Source organism: Pollachius pollachius, assembly GCF_949987615.1.
Source record: "Pollachius pollachius genome assembly, chromosome: 1".
Classification (NCBI taxonomy): Eukaryota; Metazoa; Chordata; class Actinopteri; order Gadiformes; family Gadidae; genus Pollachius; species Pollachius pollachius.
The window spans coordinates 47,384,656-47,406,320 of NC_136934.1; the positions used below are offsets into that span (position 1 = coordinate 47,384,656).

Sequence of the window (21,665 nt, forward strand, 5' to 3'; positions counted from 1 at the left end):
TCTTTATTGAAAAATTATCAAACGCAATCAAATCTTTTTTTGTATATTAGACAATGAGACACATTCTTCCCCAAACACATTTTCCCTAATCAAAGGCTTAACATTTCCCTTACATATGCAAATCAATGTCTTAGAACCTAAAGATCAAAAATAACAATTTCAATAAAAAGACGCAGACAACCAAACAACTAAAAAGCTAGAGGTTTAAACACTTAAATAAAACATTTCACAGTCAGTTATACTGACATATTACTTAGAATATTTACTCAACCAAAATCACACTTTTCTTTAAGAAGTCCACCACTGAAAATAAAGACTTGACAAAAAGCGAATTGTCAGCATGAGAAAGAAACCGTCTTTAACATGACACCCTAATCATTATAGGGCTTGAGTTTCCCATGGATTGAGCCGTATGCAATCGATGTAGCTCACCTTGTCCTACTGTGTATGAAACGCACGTGGTCGCCTCAACAATGCAGGACATGGATTGAAACATCTGCACTCTACAGAGTGGACTGAAGGCACCGTGCACCCAGGTCTCTGGTTTCAAACGTAAGCTGAAAACATACGTCGAAAAGGAAGAACACTCCTGTTCGGCTATGGATCTGCAGAGATCACTGCACCAGAGTATTGAGCGTTGCGTATCGCATGGCCCTGGCCTTCATAACCTCATACCGACTATCACTCATCAATCATGGCTGAGATCAATGCACCCCCCCCCCCTGGGTTCAGATCCTCAGTTCCCGCCATGGGAGCCTTCTGAACAACGTACTGTGTTACCATCTCGGACCCTGCCCGTGCGCCCCTCAACAGGCGGCCCCCAACATACACAACCCACTGGTGACTCACAACCACACAAAAACAAATACAAGTTGTAGCATCCTGGTCTGTCGCCATTTTGTTTATCGCATGATCAATTGTATACAGAGGGATTTATTGTATGGACTGAGGTTCATATGAACTAGCATGAAACACAATTATAAAAGCAAATGCAGTGATATAGACATTAGACAGTACAACGTGAGGCAGTCACAGCTGGCGAGGAAGAGGAGGAAGCGAAGATCCAGAGCAATGGTGGAAGTAGGAGCGAAGGGAGCGGATAAGAGCGAGATAGAGAGGGATGGGGAGAGAGACAGAGAGGAAAGGGGAGAAAGAGAGAGCGAAAGAGAGGGAGAGAAAGAGTAAGTATTAAAGAGGGAGAAAAAGGAAAGGGCAGAGAGGAGAGAGAGAGGGGAGAAAAGAAAGAGTTAAAGACAGAGGAGAGAGAGAAAGAAAGAGTTAAAGACAGAGAGAGAGAGAGAGAGAGAGAGAGAGAGAGAGAGAGAGAGAGAGAGAGAGAGAGAGAGAGAGAGAGAGAGAGAGAGAGAGAGAGAGAGGAATAGACAGATCAATCGGGAAGGGTTTCAGGAACGCTTGGAGCGTAGACGGACAGGTCCACAGCAGTACACTAAGGGGAGGGAGGGAGGGAGGGAGGGAGGGAGGGGAAGAGAAAGAAGGAAAAAAACATGAGAAAGCATACAGCACAGTGAGACGTTAACTGAGTGAGACTGGGAAGGAGAGAAACAGCCATAATGACCCAGGCAGTGCTAATACTGTAAGCATCAAACTGAGCCTCACAGCATAGCCCCCTCAGCATTAAGGGCCTGAAGAGTTTAATCCCACAGGCCTCATGGGTGTCTTTGATGTGAGATTTGCCATAAATGTCTTCAGGGGAATGCACTGGTGTGATACCTAATAAGGAGCATGTGTAATGGGTGGTTGTGATTCACAGCTTCACGCTACATAACGCCAAACAGATTCCCAAAGATTTCCCATTCGTTATTTAGCGGTTGTTACTTAACCGCTTCGTACCGCAAAAAGCCTCGCTCACGCAGAGCTAAACTAAAACATGACGGACAACACTACGAGTTCACCACACACATTGCTCCCAATGGATTACGATCGCATCGGAGCCCAACCTCTGTAGCAACAACCATATGGATTCTGATCACACATAGGGACCAGAGCCACAGCCGTAATGCATTCAATACGTTTTGATCCAGTATGAAAGGGGGGGGATTCAATGGGATCAGAGTTGCCTTCTGACCTACTGGACGCCAGTGGCTGTAGCGTGGCCCTGCAGGGGAGGATAGTTATAGATGTGGGGCACCTTGATTCTCACAGGGGAGCAACTAACAGGCTCAAAGAGGCCCTGCCAGGGGGGCCTGCTGGAGACCTGGGACACTAATGCCCTCTGCACACACACACAGACACACAAACACACACACAAGCAGACACACAAACACACACACAGGCAGGCACACACACACACACACACGCACACATAAACATGTATACACGCAGACACACACACACACACACACACACACACACACACACACACAGCTACCTGTTTGATACAGCAATTATGGGGGATACAAACCTGTCAGGAATGAGGAGCCAACACACACACACACACACACACACACACACACGAACCCTTACACAAACACAAAAACACCCACACCCACATAAGAGAACAGAAAAACAGAAGAAAGAAACGTCAAGTTTGGAAAGCGAAATAATCGCCCAAAAGAAGAGATCTCCAGGGGAGAGGAACGAGCAGAGCGACACTCGCGTTCCCAGTGAGCGGCCGAGGTGGAAACCAGGAAGAGAAGGAAGGATATGAGAAACGGAAAGCAATCGGAACGGGAAGGAGGAGGGGGCGCAGAAAGGAAGGAGGAAGGCGAAGGAGGAGGCGCAGAACAGAGGACAGATCCCAACCGTCGCTCCCGTCATGCAAACACCTACACTGCGTTGCTGAGGCCGCCTTCTCCTCCACCTCTCTCTCCTCCACCTCTCTCTCCACCACCTCTCTCTCCACCACCTCTCTCTCCACCACCTCTCTCTCCTCCACCCCACTCTCCTCTCTCTCCGTCTCCCCGGCCGGACGGCGGGGAGGAGGGCCTGTGTAGGAGGGTGGGGCGGGGCCAGGCGGGGGGAGGGAGGCCGGTTGCTGGGGGTCGGACGCCGGGCGGGTGGGGCTGACGCGGGCAGGTTTGGGCGGGACCGGCCCGTAGGCAGCGTCTGGGAGGAGAGACAGCGGGCGCCCCGGCCCCCTGGTGTTTAATGTGGGAAGTGCGGGGAACCGCGTGGGGAAGGCGCACACGACGGATGGAAGACACATGGGGCACGGACACAGAGACCAGCGCCCCCGACCTCACACAGCCCTGCGCTGACGATAACATGGTGCCGCTGACTTTGTGTGTGTGTGTGTGTGTGGACTCTTAACTGCTAAACAGTGTGAGACCGCCAGGGTTTGTTTACGTGTGTGTATTCTCAAATATCCGTTTCAGAATGTAATTAGAGGGACGTGCACAATACGAGTAGTGCTAGAAAGCACACTATAAAACATAGTGACAATAGCATTGGCCTTAAACATGGGGAAGAGGCACATCATATAGTAGAATGCACACACACACACACACACACACACGCGCACGCACACACACACACACACACACAGGTGTCAAGGCTTGCGGTGCCACGCCCGACACCACAACCTGCTCATTGGCAGGTAAGACGTTGCGTGCCTTGCTCAAGGAGACGAAAACCGATTCCGGCAACCCGACTAGGTTGCCAGGCAACACCTGCGTCACCCTGTTGCGCTTCGGTTGCCCTCGACTACGAAAAGTGGATGCGAAGTGCTAGCGATGCGGCACACCGAAAGGACCTGTGGCCAAAGTCTCGCGGCCGTGTGATGTGTCGGGGTGTTGCGTCTGACTCAGCGGCCCTCTGGTGTGTATGCTTCTTCCTATCTCCGCTGTCTGATAGCAGGAGGCAGAGGCATTATCCACACACGGCCTTGGCTGTTGCGTCAGCTCAGAGCATGCGGCCCGGCGTGAGGATGTGCGGACGCAGACGCACACACATAACGCTCACATATATTCACACACGTGACACACTTAGAGACACATCACATCGTTTTCATATAAACAGAGTAGGTCAAAGAGCTCAACTAAATGATGCTGTGCAATTTTTCAACCCATACATGGTGACTCTGGTATTTATTTTAGAAAACAGTGCTTGTTCTGGAATCGATTTACGTTTTAGGATATGCTATTGTTACACAATATCTCCCATCGAGGTTGAAAGCTCTTGAGCCGAGTCTGTGACTTGCACATCTCAACATGTACGCAGGTAGACAAGTCTACAGCCTTGTGGTGATCTTGCTCACGCCTCACGGACCAGCGGATTATGCATGCTCAGACCAACACATGACGGACTGGCCGTGGGTATTCAGCAGTGTCAGGGGAGAGGCTGGAGCCTTTACCAGCCTTCTGCTGACTGCACTGGCCTGTCCACCTCTCCTCCACTCAAACCGCCCCCTTAAAACTGCTTCTCTGTGTCCTTTCCAATCGCCCTCCCTCATGAAGCCCATTGCTGGCACTCTGCACGCTTGTGACGTCAACCCAACATCCCATATATCTCTCTCTCTCTCTCTCTCTCTCTCTCTCTCTCTCTCTCTCTCTCTCTCTCTCTCTCTCTCTCTCTCTCTCTCTCTCTCTCTCTCTCTCTCTCTCTCTCTCTCTCTCTCTCTCTCTCTCTCTCTCTCTCTCTCACAAAATGCACCCAGCTGGGTGTCAAGGGATGATCCAGAGTATGGCTGCGTCAATACCAATTTTTCACTGCATGTTTGTGTTCTGTGAAAGTGAAATATGAAAATGTTGATAGTTGCAGTGTTTCACAAAGGGCATGTTGGGCATGTTGAAGTTCTGGGAGAGAGGTAGTCTCGACATAACAGATAAGTGAGGGGTATTATCCTTGAACATATGTGTTTTGTATTATTGTTTATAGTCGTATGAACTAGGGATGTCCAGATCGGTATCGGCATCAGTGTCGGTCACGTTTGGCCCATTACGCTGGATCGGACATCGGAGGGGGGAAAGAAATATGATCCGATCCGCACAGCGTGTCACGTGAACAATAGTCGTCAATTAGGCGCAAGGGCATGAGAGCTGACATCGGTATCGGCAGCTAGCCAAAGCTGCGGTATCGGAAGTGAAAAAGTGTTATCGGGACATTCTTAGCGTGAACCCATTCGAGACCCGTTACGGATCCATGAATCATACCAACATATCTCAACGCATGTTTACCGACGGCGCTGTGTCGGTTGTTCTCCGTGGCGTCCATCCTTAGCTCCACCAGCGACTCCTTCCCTCCTCCGGCCTGGTCGGACCCCGGCAGGCGCTTCACCTGGCTGTCGGCCGACTCCTCGGACTCCTCCGTCCGGCTGCTGGCCGCGCTGGAGGTGGTGCTGCTGCTGCTGGTGGTGCTGACGGCGGCGGCGGCGGCGGCGGCGGCGGCGGGCTGAACGCGGGTGAGCCCCGCGCCCGGCGTGTAGCTGGCCACGCTGGCGTCACTGAGCGACCCGCTGCGAAGGGAGACGTTGGAGGCGTCCACCTCGCTGTCGGACTCCGCCTCCAGACTCCGCCCGCACTCGGAGGAGGAGCTGGAGTCCTGGGCGGTCAGGCTGCCCCCCGTGGTGGTGCTGGGGGCCGGCGAGCTGATGGCAGAGGAGGAGGAGGGGCAGCTGGAGGTGAGGCTGGGCGTGGGCGTGGCCGCCTGGGTCCGGGCGGGGCGCGTCATGGCGGCGGCGGCGGCGGCCGGTGCCGCCGGGGGGGGCGCCGTAGAGGGGGCCGCGGGCGGGGTCACCTTGGTGGGGGTGGGCGCCGGGGTGCTGTCGCGGGTGGGCGTGGCCGAGGAGTCGTCCAGGGAGGTCGTGGCCGAGCTCCCCGAGGTAGGGGGCGCGGCCGGGGCTTTTCGTTTCCTCAGCATGCTGTCGGTGCCGACGAGGCCCATCTGGAGAGAGAGAGAGAGAGAGAGAGAGAGAGAGAGAGAGAGAGAACGAGATAGAGCGAGAGAGAACGAGAACGAGACAGAGACAGAGAGAGAGAACGAGAGAGAGAGAGGGAGAGAGAGAGAGAGAGAGAGAGAGAGAGAGAGAAAGAGAGAGAACGAGATAGAGCGAGAGAGAACGAGAACGAGACAGAGACAGAGAGAGAGAGAGAGAGAGAGAGAGAACGAGAGAGAGAGAGAGAGAGAGAGAACGAGAGAGAACGAGCAAGAGAGAGAGAGACAGAGACAGAGAGAGAGAGAGAGAACGAGAGAGAAAGAGTGAGAAAGAGCTAGGGATTTTAATTTGAGTGTGTGTGAAACTAAGTGTGTGTGAAAGAGTGTGTGTGTGAAAGAGTGTGTGTGTGAAACTAAGTGTGTGTGAAAGAGTGTGTGTGTGAAAGAGTGTGTGTGTGAAACTAAGTGTGTGTGTGTGTGTGTGTGTGTGTGTGTGTGTGTGTGTGTGTGTGTGTGTGTGTGTGTGTGTGTGTAACTAAGTGTGTGTGTGGCCGACCCATAAATCAACCTGTAACCGCCAGGGCTGAGGTAGAGTGCTGCACTACTAACTAATTAAGTTGAGTGGTACTTTGGCAGCAGTCTGGCTCTTCACACCAGGGCAGTGCCAACGCAAATTAGCCTACAGGAGCACATCTTATAGCTGGCAGAAAGTTAGCAAAAACTACCAGCATGGCAGATTTGACATACTTGCCACCGTCATCAATACTTACAGTGATATCTCTTAATCAGTGCGGAGAGATCACCGTTCCATCAAAGTCAAAGGTGTTTGGCAACGCTGATTTCAACGAAGTGGGTATGCATTCAGAGAAATCCCTGAATGGGCTGGGTTGGTGCCATAAACAACGTGACATCAAGATTATGATGATTAACCGGTAAGTGTGTTGAAAGATTAATTTGCGCATCTGGTTGATTTTTGCCTTTGGTCTATTGAGCAACAATGTACTTAAAGGGGCTTCCGCGGGAATACACTGGGGTGAAAGACAAATGGGTTCTCGATTGTTGGCTATTTACAGGAAAACTCCCTGAAACTTCTGGGCCCTATAGTTATTAGTCCAAAAGGACTAATAATTTTTTTCATTGGTCTGATTTGTCTGAATGCGACTGTAATGCGCTGTAAAATGGGCTGCATTGTAGTCTTTTGGGGGAATAGCACCCCGAAAATGCATATCCTGAACACCTTACGGAAAGGATCCTTCCAAGAGAAATACAACTTTTCTCTTTCCCTTCCGCAAGATATGGACGGTTTGTTGATGTGTCTCACCAAGTCTTTGTCAAGAAGACCTTTTTCGCTCTGACACCTCACAAGAACTGAGTTGTTGCAGGTAGAAAACAGTAGAAACGTGGGTGAGATATAATAAAAAAGTGAGCAAAAACTTTAGATGGAAAATTAGGTTCCAGGTTGAAAAATAGGGGAGTTGTCGTGGAAGGAGTGCTAGTTACACAGAGTGAGTGAGCAAGAGAAAGACCCTATTTAAAGTGTTTCCCCCCCCGACGTCGTACCAGCTTTGTGTCAGACCATCTTGTGTCCTCAGCGAGAGAAGTAGGTTAGCTCACATGAACCCGGTTGAACCCAGTTGCGTGGCCTGCCATGAAAATCCTCATGGTCCCCTACTGGTGTCCCCCGCCCACCCACCCACCTGTCCCTCACAGATCTCCCACTCTCCCCCATTCATACATACATGAATACAGACATACCAGTGGATGTGGGCCAAAGTTGAAGCTGAAATGGATGACTGACTCGATTACCAATGGATGTGTGTGTGCGCGTGCGTGAATGCATGCACGCGTGTGCAAGTGTGTGTGTGTGTGTGTTTGCGTGTGTGTGCGTGTTTCTGTGTGTGTGTGTGTGTGTGTGTGTGGGTGGCTGCATGTGTGTGTGTTCCCTGCAGAGTGAAACATAAGACTGCAGCAAGACCCTTCTATGAAAGGACAAGAGATGGGGTCCGCTCACACACACACCACAAACAAACAAACCCTCAATACACTCAAAACACACGCAGACCCACAGCACACTTTTAAAGAACAGCCCGTGTCATATCTCAAGCTTATTACGACGGGGGGTGGGGGCAGGGGCGTGGTTTTAGGGTTAAGTGTGTATTGCTCATAGGCTCTTACTGGCGCCAGGACTGGGAACACAGTGTGCTCAGGATGGCCCGAGAATAACACCAATATTATGTTACATCACCTCCAAGGCCGCCGACCACGCAGCCCTCTAACAGGCTGGCGGCATCCCACCATGCTTTACTCGCCAACGCGTCGCACCATTTACGGCGGCGGTGGTTAGCAAGACAGAGCCGCGGTAACATTAGCTCTGGCTTCTGCTTTGCACTGAAGACAATGCGAGAAAGACAAAGATAGACCTTTTTTTAATATTACAATCGAAGTAATCGCCCTTCCTTAAGGAGCCAAACTCAGACACGGTCGAGTGTGTATAAGAATGTACCACTTCACGTCGCTCCTATAAATCAACATCGAGAGGACCCCTGGGTTTTTTCTAACAAGGACGAACCCGGTGACGTCCACAGCCACCGGTTGAAGCCCCATTGTTCAGAGAATAATAGGCCGACCCCGTATGGAAATGACCATGCAACGTATGCATGGATGCGTGCGTGTGTGTATGGACAGGGCGGTCCCGGCCTGTCCACTAGATGTTCCAGTGTAGGGTGTGACGGGCTGGGGGCCCCCTGACATGGGAGCATGTTGATCGGACAGGGCCGCCCATGCAGCCACCGTGTGTGTGTGTGTGTGTGTGTGTGTGTGTGTGTGTGTGTGTGTGTGTGTGTGTGTGTGTGTGTGTGTGTGTGTGTGTATTGTATGTGTATAGAGAGAGTGTGTATAGTATGTGTATAGAGAGAGTGTGTATAGTATGTGTATAGAGTGTGTGTATAGAGAGTCTGTGTCTGTGTGTGTATGTGTGCGTGCGTGCGTGCGTGCATCGAAGAGACGGATGGAGGGCATTCAATGTCTACCATGAGTGTGTGAGAGTACACTACACACACTGTTTCTGTGATAAAGTGTGAACAGATGCACTGTTGGTACAAATGCGTCTGTTTCGGCTAAATAAGGACAACGGTAGGGGCAGACGAGAACTCCCAGACCCACTAAGCCAGTCTTGGCAGGAAACCCTGTTGTCTTCATCGAGTGCTTTGCCTACGATTACTGTGATATTATGCTGACATCAGCATGTTCACTTTTCTGTTAATAATGATCCAGCGTGGTGTCCATGATGTTTTAAGTATTGAGTATTAAACTGGCTCATTTTTAAATGGTGCTCATTTTTTTAAATGGTCGGTTAGCTTGTTCTTTTAACTGGAATGCATCACAGTCGAGCCAAAAAGCCTGTCAAACACCAAACTTACAATAGAAAAAAAACAAATAAGGTTGCATTCAAGCCATACCTTTTCAGGTTGAAGCTAGATCAACTTTGAATCAAAATTAATTTAAAGTGGCAATCTCAAAGTCACACAAAGACTTCTCAGTCTATCTCAGTCAATGATGATTGAGATTGAGCCTATGGCCAACTGATAGAGGTCGTTGCCTTTGTATTATGAATGTAATGTGATGGTTTGCACCGCTACTGCTATGCATTCATGGCTTCTTGTCCATCACCCAGCTCAGGTCCCACACCCAGAGAGGGTGGCTGAGATCACGCAACAGACTCATTCTTCAACTCGCTCATGTGTGCGTGTGCGCGTTCGTGTGTATGCCATATATGGCGCCAAAGAGAACCTTCTTTGCGATTACCACATTCATCTCAGATAAAACATTTGGTCAACACTTGATTTAATTGATTGTTAACCCATTCACCACATCGTCAAATTAGATGTTTTGCCACATCCTGGTTGCAGGAGGAAGTTCCCAAATGAATTTCTCTTAGAAGTAAAACAGAGAAAGGAAAACTTTTCACCAGCGAAAGAAATCATGAAACAACACATCGCACCTAACGCCTTAAATCTTTCAGTTTTTCCAGGACGTAATTGCTGGGAAGAAGTTGCACGGGGATGATTGATATGGAACACACAAAATGCACACTTTCAAAGTGCCCAGGGCCTTCGACGGAACGGCTGTGACTGGTTTGAGGCGCGAGCTGTTTTGACAGCTTCAAGTGCAAAGAACATTCTTCTCCTGCTGTAATTAAGGGCAGAGTGGTCGACCCCTATCCCTGGCCCCCTGAACGTGAGGTCAACGCATCACGAGATCGAGTCTTCAGTGTTCTTCATTGTTCTGCGGGCGCAGCACGCTGATTGACTGCTCATGCGGTGTCTGAGCTCTGCTTCGGTGTAATGAAGACGGTGACGGTTGCGTTCTTTTTATAGGAACATAATAGCTCACGTAAAGCGGCTTTGTTTTGACAGGGTGTTGTTTTGAGTTGTACTTCTGTGCTCGTCTGTGCTCAGCTGGCGCTGACAACAGTGAATTGCCCCATTTTTAAACGTGTAACTTGCCATGCCTGGACAGAATTAAGGTATTATGGCACACTTAAAATTTAAAACTTTTTTTATGTTTATGTTTTATCGTGTTTCATTGTGTCCCGGTGAACGAATCGTTTTGGCCCAATATAATTGATAGTCCCTTCTTTTAATTAATCATGACTTGACAAAACGTATTCCCCCGGCATAGCTCAAATAAAAACGTACCCACCAGCCACATGGCAGAGAAAACTGTTCATTCAACCCACATCGATTCATCAGTCGCCATCGCAGCGTATTTCGTCACTTTGAATCGGTAACAAATGTATTTTCCACCAGATCCTCCCATCAGACAGCGGTTTAAGCGAACATACTCCCATCGCCCGGGAAACGGCTGATCTGCTTTGCGTTAGGACCGCGTGAAGACCCACTGATGCACAGTTGATCCGCAGACACTGCACGCCGGCGCCCCGGGTTCTTTAACACAGTAGCAACGGCGTTATCAAGTGAAAGTGTCTCCGCAGAGCGCTATACCGGGAGCCGCACCGAGGGTTGGGTTTCAAGGAAAGGGCTTGTGTGTTTGTTTTGGCAGACAGGGGCCTCCTCTTGTCTGTGTTCCAGGGCTGATCACGAACACTGTGTTTTGTTCTCAGCGAGCTGGGGAGAGGGGGGGGGAGGAGGAGAAGGAGACGGATGCGGCTCTATCCCCGTAAACACTCCCGTCCCTGTGGAGCTGCTGCTGCTATCGTCTCATCGGTGACACTCGCGGTGTACCTCTTCCCTCCTCCCCTTTCTGTTGGCTCTGGCGTAGCTCACTCGACTGGCTTTCCCTCAATTCACGAATCAAAATGATAAAAAAGACCGGACGGCGATTGGCATCTGCATGTCCCGTTGGACACCAATCTATTGCTCGGGCGACTCGTAAAAAATCGTCACACTTGAGTGATCCCTGGTAAACGATTGAATGGAACCGTCAGTGTGCAACTGTACAAAGTTTGGCTGACTACTTTGCATCAGCTCTATCGGCTCAACGATCGCAAACCCTGACCGCACTCGAGTCAGGCGATCAGTATGACGATTGGAACAGCCCCATCCCCGAGAGCCAGCACTAAACACGAAGACACAACAGACATAAATAAAGCGCCTTGAACTTATGAACTTAAAAACAGCACACCCAGGAACCACCCAAATGGGAACGCTCAACGTGGTGTGCTCTAGGACCCAGCGGGGGCCAGTGTGCCAGGGCGGTGCACTGGGACGGATGGAACCTGGCGTCTCCTGCTGGAGGTAATCACGACAGTGATGGATGGTGTGGGACGGGGCCTCCTCTGCTGTCACATTATTCTATATTCTATACAATGCCGTGTGACAGAAGAGTACGAGCCAGCTCTATCAATCTCCGGCCCACGGGCAGAGTGCGCAGTGCACGTTACCGCCATGGGCGATGTAGCTCGGGGTTTATATCAAGAGCGCACAAACACACAAACACGCACGCATGCACACACGCGCGCGCGCGCGCGCGCAAAAGCCATGGTTCTGGGACGCAAGCTGCGACAACAAAAGCAACTATTGGGCGGAAACAGGAAACTATTGAGCGAAAAACAATTATTATTACGGGCTTCAATGCAAATGGAGGGGAGATGTAAGCACTGCAGCAGCAGGCGAACGCAAACATTCATCAGTGTGGAGCCGCTCGCCGTAGCTCGCCACTTCTTCACTTCTTCCCACTTCTCGCCACTTCTGTCGCCGCTGGCACTGCCGGTTTTGGTTGTTTTTATTCCCTTCAACTTTTTCGATCTAAAAGTTGTATAAACTGATGAGGATGTCTCTGCTGCTGCTCGTTTGTGGCAATCCAACTCGAGCGAGTCATGAAATATTCAGCTCCCCCTCATGCTTCACTTGTTGTCAGATAACCGACGCCCCATCCCCGGTTCTCCTTCCGAGCTTAATATATTTTATACATCAACCTCTCTGGGGTTTATTCGCTTTCTCATTTTTTATTCTGACTTTTATTTCACTCTCTCTTTCACGGGGAGGGGAGGAGAGGGGTTCACTCTCCATGCCTTTGTTCCTCCTCCTCCTCCTCCTCCTCCTCCTCCTGCAGCACCTCACTCCCCCCCAGCTCGTGTTTGGCAAGGATACGCAAGTTCAAAAACACATCGTTCCTTTATAGAAACCTTTTTATCAATAAAAGATGGACCCAGAGAAGGAGGAAGAGCGGTGGAGGTGGGGAAGAAAAGACGACGTGAATCCTACCTCTGGAACCTCTTAGTGGATGCTAATGTGGCCGTCTGGGGGAAATAAGGGGAACTTGTGTTTCCCGATTGAGCTACAGTCATGTTTATCATGTGCACATTAACGTTGACGTTGTCACATCGTACAGCAAGTTTAAATCATTTACAGAAATCATCCCGATTCCTGTAGTGCCCCGGCCATGACATGACGGGCATGATTCCCCACTCATTTCAAATCCGAGTGCATCTCCGGCGGTCTCCATAGCTTCAAACCAGTTTCGAACACTGAATCCGGTTCTAAACTCCCAACCTCTCTCTCTCTCTCTCTCTCTCGCTCTCCATCTCTCTCTCTCTCTCTCCTAACCTCTCTCTCTCTCTCTCCTAACCTCTCTCTCTCTCTCTCCTAACCTCTCTCTCTCTCTCTCTCCTAACCTCTCCCTCTCTCTCTCCTAACCTCTCTCTCTCTCTCTCCTAACCTCTCTCTCTCTCACTCTCTCTCTCTCTCCTAACCTCTCTCTCTCTCTCTCTCCTAACCTCTCTCTTTCTCACTCTCTCTCTCTCTCTCTCCCCTAACCTCTCTCTCCTAACCGCTCTCTCTCCTTTGTTTGTGTTCCGAATGGCAGTCGTTCTGCTCCTAAGCCTACTGTGCAAGCCTTCATTAAAGGATCACAGGTTTAGCGGGAGGGAGTAGAGATACGCCACCGCCCCCACCCCCAACACCAACCTCGCACAGCCCTCCTTCTTGTCCCTGGGTGAACCGAGTCCTCTTACGGTGAATAGGTGCCGAGAGCATGCCAAACGCATTATCACGCCCATCTGAGTCTGGGGAATACGACCCTTTAGATTATACATAGTTAATGTTACCTTCATTTCTGCAAGACTTTTTCACTCCCTCGCGCTCTCTCGCTCTCACTCTCTCAGAAGACCAGCTGCCCCTTCTCATTCTGCACGTCTCCTGCCTTGTGTGTCTGTCGTGCCCTCGCCATACAGCATTGCATTTCATCACCGATACACAAACATACACACACAGACGCCCGCACACACACACACTTGTGTACATGTTCTATTACAGTGCAGTGGAGCAGAAAGATCAGAGTCTCTCTGCACATCAATCTGAGAGTCGCAGAGCCGTGGAAACCTGGTTCCCCTCCAAAACCACAATAACAGATTACGATCCTTTCAGAAGGAAAGCAAGGGAGGAAAAGTGTTTTGTTTCTCCGAACTTGATGTTCCCAAACATAATTAACTCCGGGGCATTCCTAACGAGAACAGACCCAAGATTAGATTTCTTTATTTTTGAGAGCAAATTGAATTAAAACGAGATCCCCAAAAAATCCATAATCCAGAACTTCCACTCAAGGGGAGCTTCCATTTAACATTCCTCCTTGCAGAGTATAAATTATTCTTCCAGTAGGAATCAGTCATCTGTCAGATCATAAGAAAAGCAAATGAAGTAGATCATCAATAAGCCTATGCTCCTCCACAAGACGCGTTCCTCACCACGGTTGGAAAGTGGCCGGGGTCGCGGTGGGGTCGCTACAGAAACCCCAATTTGATGTTTCCAACAGCGTGTGACTTCAGTCGGCGGTGATCACAGTGAAAAGCCTGATCCCTCCGCCCACATCAGGTCAGAGTGCCGCCTCTCCGAGTCGGGCTCCGGGCTTCAGTCGGCCGTGGAAGTCTTGAGGAGCGCAGCGCGGAGTCACCACCGCGGTTCACCGCATGACGTCAGCCGTAGTACACGCCGTACCATGTCTGCCTCTCGCTCTGCACTCGACGAGCGAAACCGCGGGTTAACGCCCTTCTACTGCGAGAGAGCATTCACAAGCGAGCGCGCGCACACACACAAACACACGCACGCACAAACACACACACACACACACAGAATGTACATAGACAGACACAGCGAATGCTCATAGACACACACACATATAATGTACATAGACACACAGACACCCCGACACACACACATATCATGTACATAGACAGACACACACACGCACGCACACACACACACACACACAGAATGTACATAGACAGACACAGCGAATGCTCATAGACACACACACATATAATGTACATAGACAGACACACACACACACACACAGACAGAATGTACAGAGACAGACACAGCGAATGCTCATAGACACACACACACATATAATGTACATAGACAGACACACAGACAGCCCGACACACACACATATCATGTACATAGACAGACACACACACGCACGCACACACACACACACAGAATGTACATAGACAGACACAGCGAATGCTCATAGACACACACACATATAATGTACATAGACAGACACACACACACACACAGACAGAATGTACAGAGACAGACACAGCGAATGCTCATAGACACACACACACATATAATGTACATAGACAGACACACAGACAGCCCGACACACACACATATCATGTACATAGACAGACACACACACACACACACACACACACACACACACACACACACACACACACGACATCTAAACGCAAATGCTTCATTACGCCAATCTTATCAGTGTAATTTTTCCCCCATAATGTTGTCAGCGCCCATTAGCGACGGCCGTCGCTCAGTCAGGAGGGCTCCCAACTACAGTCAGCCCTACGGTGGCGGGGGGGGCCGCGGTGGGGGGGGCGTAGCTCGGTAATGAGTGCAGTCACCGTGAGGGGCTGTCCTCAGACGACCCGGGCGGCGTGCTTCTAATCTTCCCTTCACACTCCAGAGGCGGTAGGTCGTGCGGGTAGCAGGGGCCGCTCTGATGTCGGACCCATGCGGGGCCGGCGTGGCTTTTGTGTGCCGGCTCTTTCTTCCCTGTGGGTGCGGGTACGGGTAGGGCGCGTGTGTGTGTGTGTTTGTGCGAGTTGTGTGTGCGTGCGTGCGTGCGTGCGTGCGTGCGTGTGTGTGTTTACATTGTGGGTGCCTGCACGTGTGTCTGTATACAATGTGTATCTTTGTGTGTGTGTCTACATTGTGTGTCTGTTTGTACATTGTGTGTGTGCGTGTGTGTGTGCATGTACGTTGTGTGTGGACATTTAGTGTGTGTGTATGTGTCTATGTACATAGATGTGTACATAGGCATTTTTAGCCAGGCCTTCAGTCCACACACACACACACACACACACACACACACACACACACACACACACACACACACACACACACACACACACACACACACACACACACGTTGGTGTGCTGAAAGGCACTGCATGAAAGCTGCTGGAGCCTCTTCCCCGGCTGCAGGCTTAGGACACGAGCCAGCATAAAATGAACCTTTGGCCAGCCTGTGACCCTGTGCAATCTGCTCGCCAGTTCTGGCGTCGCTAATCGCCCTGTGTCACGCGTGTAAACCTCCTGGACCGAGAGGAGCCGCTGGAGAGAGTCTGACGTCAGGCTCTGACGCGGCAGTCACCCCACAGGTGGCTCCACCAACCACATGCCCCTGGGACACGGGGATGACGGGTTTGGTTCTGCAGCGTGGAGGAAGCTTTCCAATGGGATTTCTATGATTGTATTTCTACAGTGGCCGGTATGCACGGTGTCGATTTGAAAGCTTTACAGACACTTCTTCTGCAAAACGCTGGGTATCTGAACAGATTGTTTTAGCGGTTCAAGTTGAGTAGTGCTGGCTGAGTTTGCGTTCCCCATTAGCCAATTACGTACTTATAGATCACCGCATCCCGCGACGTGATTGGTCGACACGAATATGAAGCGAATTCAAGTGAACTACCCCATTCAACAAGATTTTAGTTGGTCTGCCCTCAATCACTCTGATTTGAGCTGGTCTGCCCTCAGACTTTAAATAATTAATCTAAAGTGCGCTTTTAGAGGCTATGCCGAAGGTAACCCCCTTTTGATTTTCATGTTGCCGTGCGTGCAGTCAGGCATGCTTCAAAGTGAGCTTTGGGGCAGCAGCAGAGAGATGAGAGAGAGTGATATAGAGAGAGAGAGAGAGAGAGAGAGAGAGAGAGAGAGAGAGAGAGAGACTAGGAAGACTATTATTAGGGAGCCACATTGTCCTCAGATTACCCATTGCACTGACCCAGCTTTGAGTATCCCGCACACTGGAGCGCGGCTACTTTAACTACGGCCTGTGCCGACGGCCAGAACCTGACTGCCATACGATCATAATAACAGTCCTGATCATCAGAACAGAAATGGGATCAGGAGAAGCAGGCTCACGGGACAACAGGGAGGCTGGGATTAAACACCGCCAACTGAAATAAATAAATTATAAACGTCGCCAGTCAGATACGGTGCCACATTTTTGCCAAACCAAACAAAGGGCTGATAGTATTCTCAGAATGTCACTGTGACAAAACGACATGAGGTTCCCGGAGGGCTGGGGACACACACTTTGACACCGGAGGTGTGACACCAGCTATGTAATCAACAATCCAGCGTGCCGGCTGGGAGCGATTTCTCCCCGCCAATAACACCTGCATCCACTATACTCCCTCCTCCAGGCCAACGCACGCACGCACGCACGCACGCACGCACACACACACGCGTACGCACACACACGCACACACTTCAGAGGAAAATAAGGAGGGCCTTCTGTTTTTTTTGTTGCAAAACAGCATCTCCCAGCATGCCACTGTGGAGCCATAAAGAGAGTGCGTCTGGAGTGCTGCTGGTGTAGACGATACAGGTCAGCCTGACCCAGTGGTGTTGAATGTCAGCTCAGTACAAGGGAGGGAAAACAGATGCGATGCAGCGGTCGAATGGCTCCAGTTAACCCTGATAGGCCGTTAAACGCTTCACATGCCTCAGACCAGAGTCTCTTATTATGATGGCTACTTCCCAGTGACCAATGAGAGGCTTATTGTGTGTGTGTGTGTGTGTGTGTGTGTGTGTGTGTGTGTGTGTGTGTGTGTGTGTGTGTGTGTGTGTGTGTGTGTGTGTGTGTGTGTGTGTGTGCGTGCGTGCGTGTTGCCGTGCGCACGCAGATGTGCACACGGCAACATCTGCGTGTGCACAACCTTAATCGGTCCTCATTTCTTGTGCATGCATCGTCATCTACACCAGGGCAAATGTACGTTTTGTGCCTTCTACCTGATAGCCGTCCAGGCTGCGCTGTCCCAGGGAGGAGACGGCGGGGGTGGGCGGGGGGGCCGGAGCCCTCCGTTTCTTGGCATCGCTCTTGGGAGACGTCCTGGAGAGGTTCATGGCCGACTGGGACTGGCCCAGAGTGCTGGGCCGCGCTTCGGAGGCCACCGACGCCGTGGATAAACCCTGGTGGGGGGGGGGGGGGGGGAGAGGAAGACACACACGTTACGGGACAAACATGACCACGCACGGGTCTGACCGGTTGGTTTGTGTCCCTGCTGTTGAACCCTGAAAAAGAGGGTGCTCGTGAATGTGGCTGCGACTTTTTACGAGGTTGAATCAATGGATGACCCCACTTGTTGAGAGTTCACCTAGACTCGGCAGAGCTTCCCCCCCTTACCCCCCAACACCCCTCTGTGCACTTATGTTGTACGTCCCGGCACTCGACGTACGCACTTATTGTATGTTGTACGTCCTTGCACTTAAAGATAGTACTTAGCATCGTGTAGCATCTTATCCTAGCCATCTTCGTTGTATACGGGGAATGGGTTGACCCAAGACTCGTTAGGGTCAGGCACTATAAGCATCCTCATTGTACCGACAGCGATATATTGTTTCTCTTCTTCGGACAAATGTACTTATTGTTGGTAGCTATCGACAAAAGCGTCTGCTAAATGCCCTGAATGTAAATGTTAATGACCTAAATTCAAAATAAAAATTGGAGGTTTGAAGCAACTTATGGTCCAAAGGTAACACCTCTTTGATTGGGCTCGTTAAGACTCATCGGTCGATGCCGATAAACGGTATGTTTACGTTACTATAACGACGATCCCCAACCTTTACTGGAAAACCGTCGCTCCAAAGTGGCATTTCAAGAGAGCACTTCGGCACCGAGTGTGAGGTATTCCTGAAAGTCTGGACCCTGTCCCAAAGGCTTGGCCCGCTACGGTTGAGGGAGAATCCACTTGGCGAGAACAAGGGTGTGTGTGGGGGGGTGGACTCCAAATGACACAAGCTCAACCTTGCGGTCACCCCGCGCCCAGTGGCACGGTCTAAGAGGAGGAGAGCCGTGCTTTATAAAGCCGATCAATTGATGCGTTCAGACAATGTCTGGACACGGCATGAAACCAAAAGCGAAAAGGAGAGACGGAGAAGAAAGGAGGGGGACCAACAGAAAGAAAGAAAGGAGAAAAAAAAAAGCAAAACGAGAGGGAACATAAAGTCCAGGTCATTAGAATTAATTGGACGCGGAGCAGAGTCCGCTCAGTGGGGAGGGCTTTGGGTTTTTCCTGATGGCTAAGTTCCCTGTGGACTAAATATCAAGAGGGCGGGACTTGGTTGAAGGGGAGTGCGATTCAGATTCGGCTTTGATATCCCCTTCGCTCTGCAACGTGCAAGACGTCCACGCCGGCCGTAATTCCGGGTAGTCGTTTTTTTACGATCGCAGTGGCGCTCATCCACCGAGTACCTAGAAAAAGGGATTCAAGGACGACCACCTGGTGTGCGCCTGCAACCAGCGGCGCAACAGACCAAGAGAGCATATTTCTCCCATGTGTCGGGACAGGAGGATCATGGGAAATTATGATTCCCCCCACCCAAAAATAAATAAATAAACCCATCCACTTGAGAGACCCGACAGGGTCGCCCACAAGCGGACTGCAAACGTGCTGGAACGCATGCGGCCGGGTTAAGGGAAGGCCAAGAGCAACATGGAGGCCACAGTCTGGGCACCATGAGGATGGCTGGAACTATTAGGAGGAGGAGGAGGAGGAGGAGGAGGAGGAGCAGGAGGAGGAAGAGAGGAAGGAGGAGAAGAGGGAGGGGGAGGAGGAGGAGAAGAGGGAGGGGGAGGAGGAGGAGAAGAGGGAGGGGGAGGAGGAGAATGAGGAGGAGCAGGAGGAGGAGGAGGGGGGGGAGGGGGAGGAGGAGCAGGAGGAGGAGGAGGGAGAGAGGGAGGAGATGGGGGAGAGGGAGGAGGAGGAGGAGGAGCAGGAGGAGGAGGAGGGAAAGAGGGAGGAGGAGAAGGGGAGAGGGAGGAGGAGAAGAGGGAGGGGGAGGAGAAGGGGGAGAGGGAGGAGGAGGAGAAGAGGGAGGGGGAGGAGGAGAATGAGGAGGAGGAGGAGGAGGGAGAGAGGGAGGAGGAGAAGGGGGAGAGGGAGGAGGAGAAGGGGGAGAGGGAGGAGGAGGAGAAGAGGGAGGGGGAGGAGGAGGAGAAGACGGAGGGGGAGGAGGAGGAGGGGGAGAGGGAGGAGGAGAAGGAGAAGGATAATAAGCGGGATGGGGAGGAGGAAAAGGAGGAGCGGGAGGAGGAGAAGAGGGAGGAGAAGGAGGAGGAGGAGAAGGGGGAGGAAAAGGGGGAGGGGGAGAAGGAGGAGGAGGAGGAGGAGGAGGAGAAGAGGGAGGAGAAGGGGGAGGAAAAGGGGGAGGGGGAGAAGGAGGAGGGGGAGGAGGAGGAGGAGGGGGAGAGGGAGGAGGAGGAGAATGAGGAGGAGCAGGAGGAGGAGGAGGAGGGGGAGGGGGAGGAGGAGAAGGGGGAGAGGGAGGAGGAGGAGAAGAGGGAGGGGGAGGAGGAGGAGGGGGAGAGGGAGGAGGAGGAGGAGAAGGAGAATAAGCGGGATGGGGAGGAGGAAAAGGAGGAGCGGGAGGAGGAGAAGAGGGAGGAGAAGGAGGAGGAGGAGAAGGGGGAGGAAAAGGGGGAGGGGGAGAAGGAGGAGGGGGAGGGGGAGAGGGAGGAGGAGGAGGAGAGAGGGGGGAGGGGGAGGAGGAGGAGGAGGAGGAGGCGGCAGACGTCTAAACGCTGAGTCACAGAAGGGCCCTTCTCCAGGACCCAACTGCCTTAAGCCGGTAACCAATTGTGTGTCCTGTGTGTGTGCGCGTGTGTTTAGAGTGTGCGTGTGTGTATTTAGTTAGTTTGAGTGTGTACGCTTGTGGGCATTTGTATGTGCATGTGTGCATGTCTGCTTTTGTGTGTGTGTGTGTGTGTGTGTGTGTGTGTGTGTGTGTGTGTGTGTGTGTGTGTGTGTGTGTGTGTGTGTGTGTGCGTGAAGTCCTAGGGCTGAAGCCAAGCCCCAGCCGATGAACTTTTCACACTGCACAGTGCTCATGTGTTTCGCTTCCTTGCGAGAGTTTAGCCAGGGCAGGCAGTCTCTCTCTCTCTCTCTCTCTCTCTCCCTCTCTCTCTCCCTCTCCCTCTCCCTCTCATATCAGACTTTAGATTAGGTATCTAAAGACTTCAGCTTATGGATCTTATGTCTGATTTTGTGAGACCAGATGGAGCGAGTGAAGGGAAAGAACAAAATAATATCAGAGGGTGTTCTACTTAGACGCGCTGAGCAGGGACAGTTCCTGGAGGAATACTCAAAGAATAGTAAAAAATATGTCAAATCAATGCCACATTTTCTCTCCAACCAAGAAAAGCATTTTGGTGCATCTTGAAAAGCTTTGTGCCGATTGACTCTTGACAACACAGGATCACATCTGATATCTGATATGATCCACAACTCTATGAGTTTCCTCAAAGGAAACAAATCAAAGGAAACGTGTTTCTCATGCCATGTGTTTACCACCAGAACACAGTGGAATAACAAGTCCTGATGCCGGCCTCCTTTAATTAAAAGCCAGAGAATACTTTGAACACATTGGCTTTGTGGCTTTGTGTACACGGTGGTTCCTGTCAGTGAGGCATGGGACCACACACACACACACACACACACACACACACACACACACACACACACACACACACACACACACACACACACACGTTGAGTGATGTCAGCGCAGACAGAGGCATCAGATTACCTACTCTACCTTGGCTATTATCAGTGAGGGCCTAACCTTTTATCACTGGCCCTAATGGACATTGATAAAGGCACGTGTGTGTGTGTGTGTGTGTGTGTGTGTGTGTGTGTGTGTGTGTGTGTGTGTGTGTGTGTGTGTGTGTGTGTGTGTGTGTGTGTGTGTGTGTGTGTGTGTGTGTGTGTGTGTGCATCTGTGTGGTCCAATGTGCGGCTTAAGAGGCCAATCAAGGCAGAGAGAGCGAGAGAGAGAGCGAGCGAG

At 51.0% G+C, this 21,665-nt stretch overlaps 1 protein-coding gene across 1 annotated transcript in view; it reads right to left on the minus strand.

Moving 5' to 3' along the window:
- cobl (cordon-bleu WH2 repeat protein) overlaps window positions 1–21,665 on the minus strand; it is a 58,356-nt gene that overhangs the window by 14,150 nt on the left and 22,541 nt on the right. The window contains exons 8-9 of the mRNA XM_079730503.1: window positions 17,613–17,792; window positions 5,136–5,841 (exon numbers count right to left, since the gene is read on the minus strand). Of these exons, the coding sequence (XP_079586629.1) occupies window positions 5,136–5,841; window positions 17,613–17,792 (886 nt within the window). The remainder of the gene's footprint in view (window positions 1–5,135; window positions 5,842–17,612; window positions 17,793–21,665) is intronic.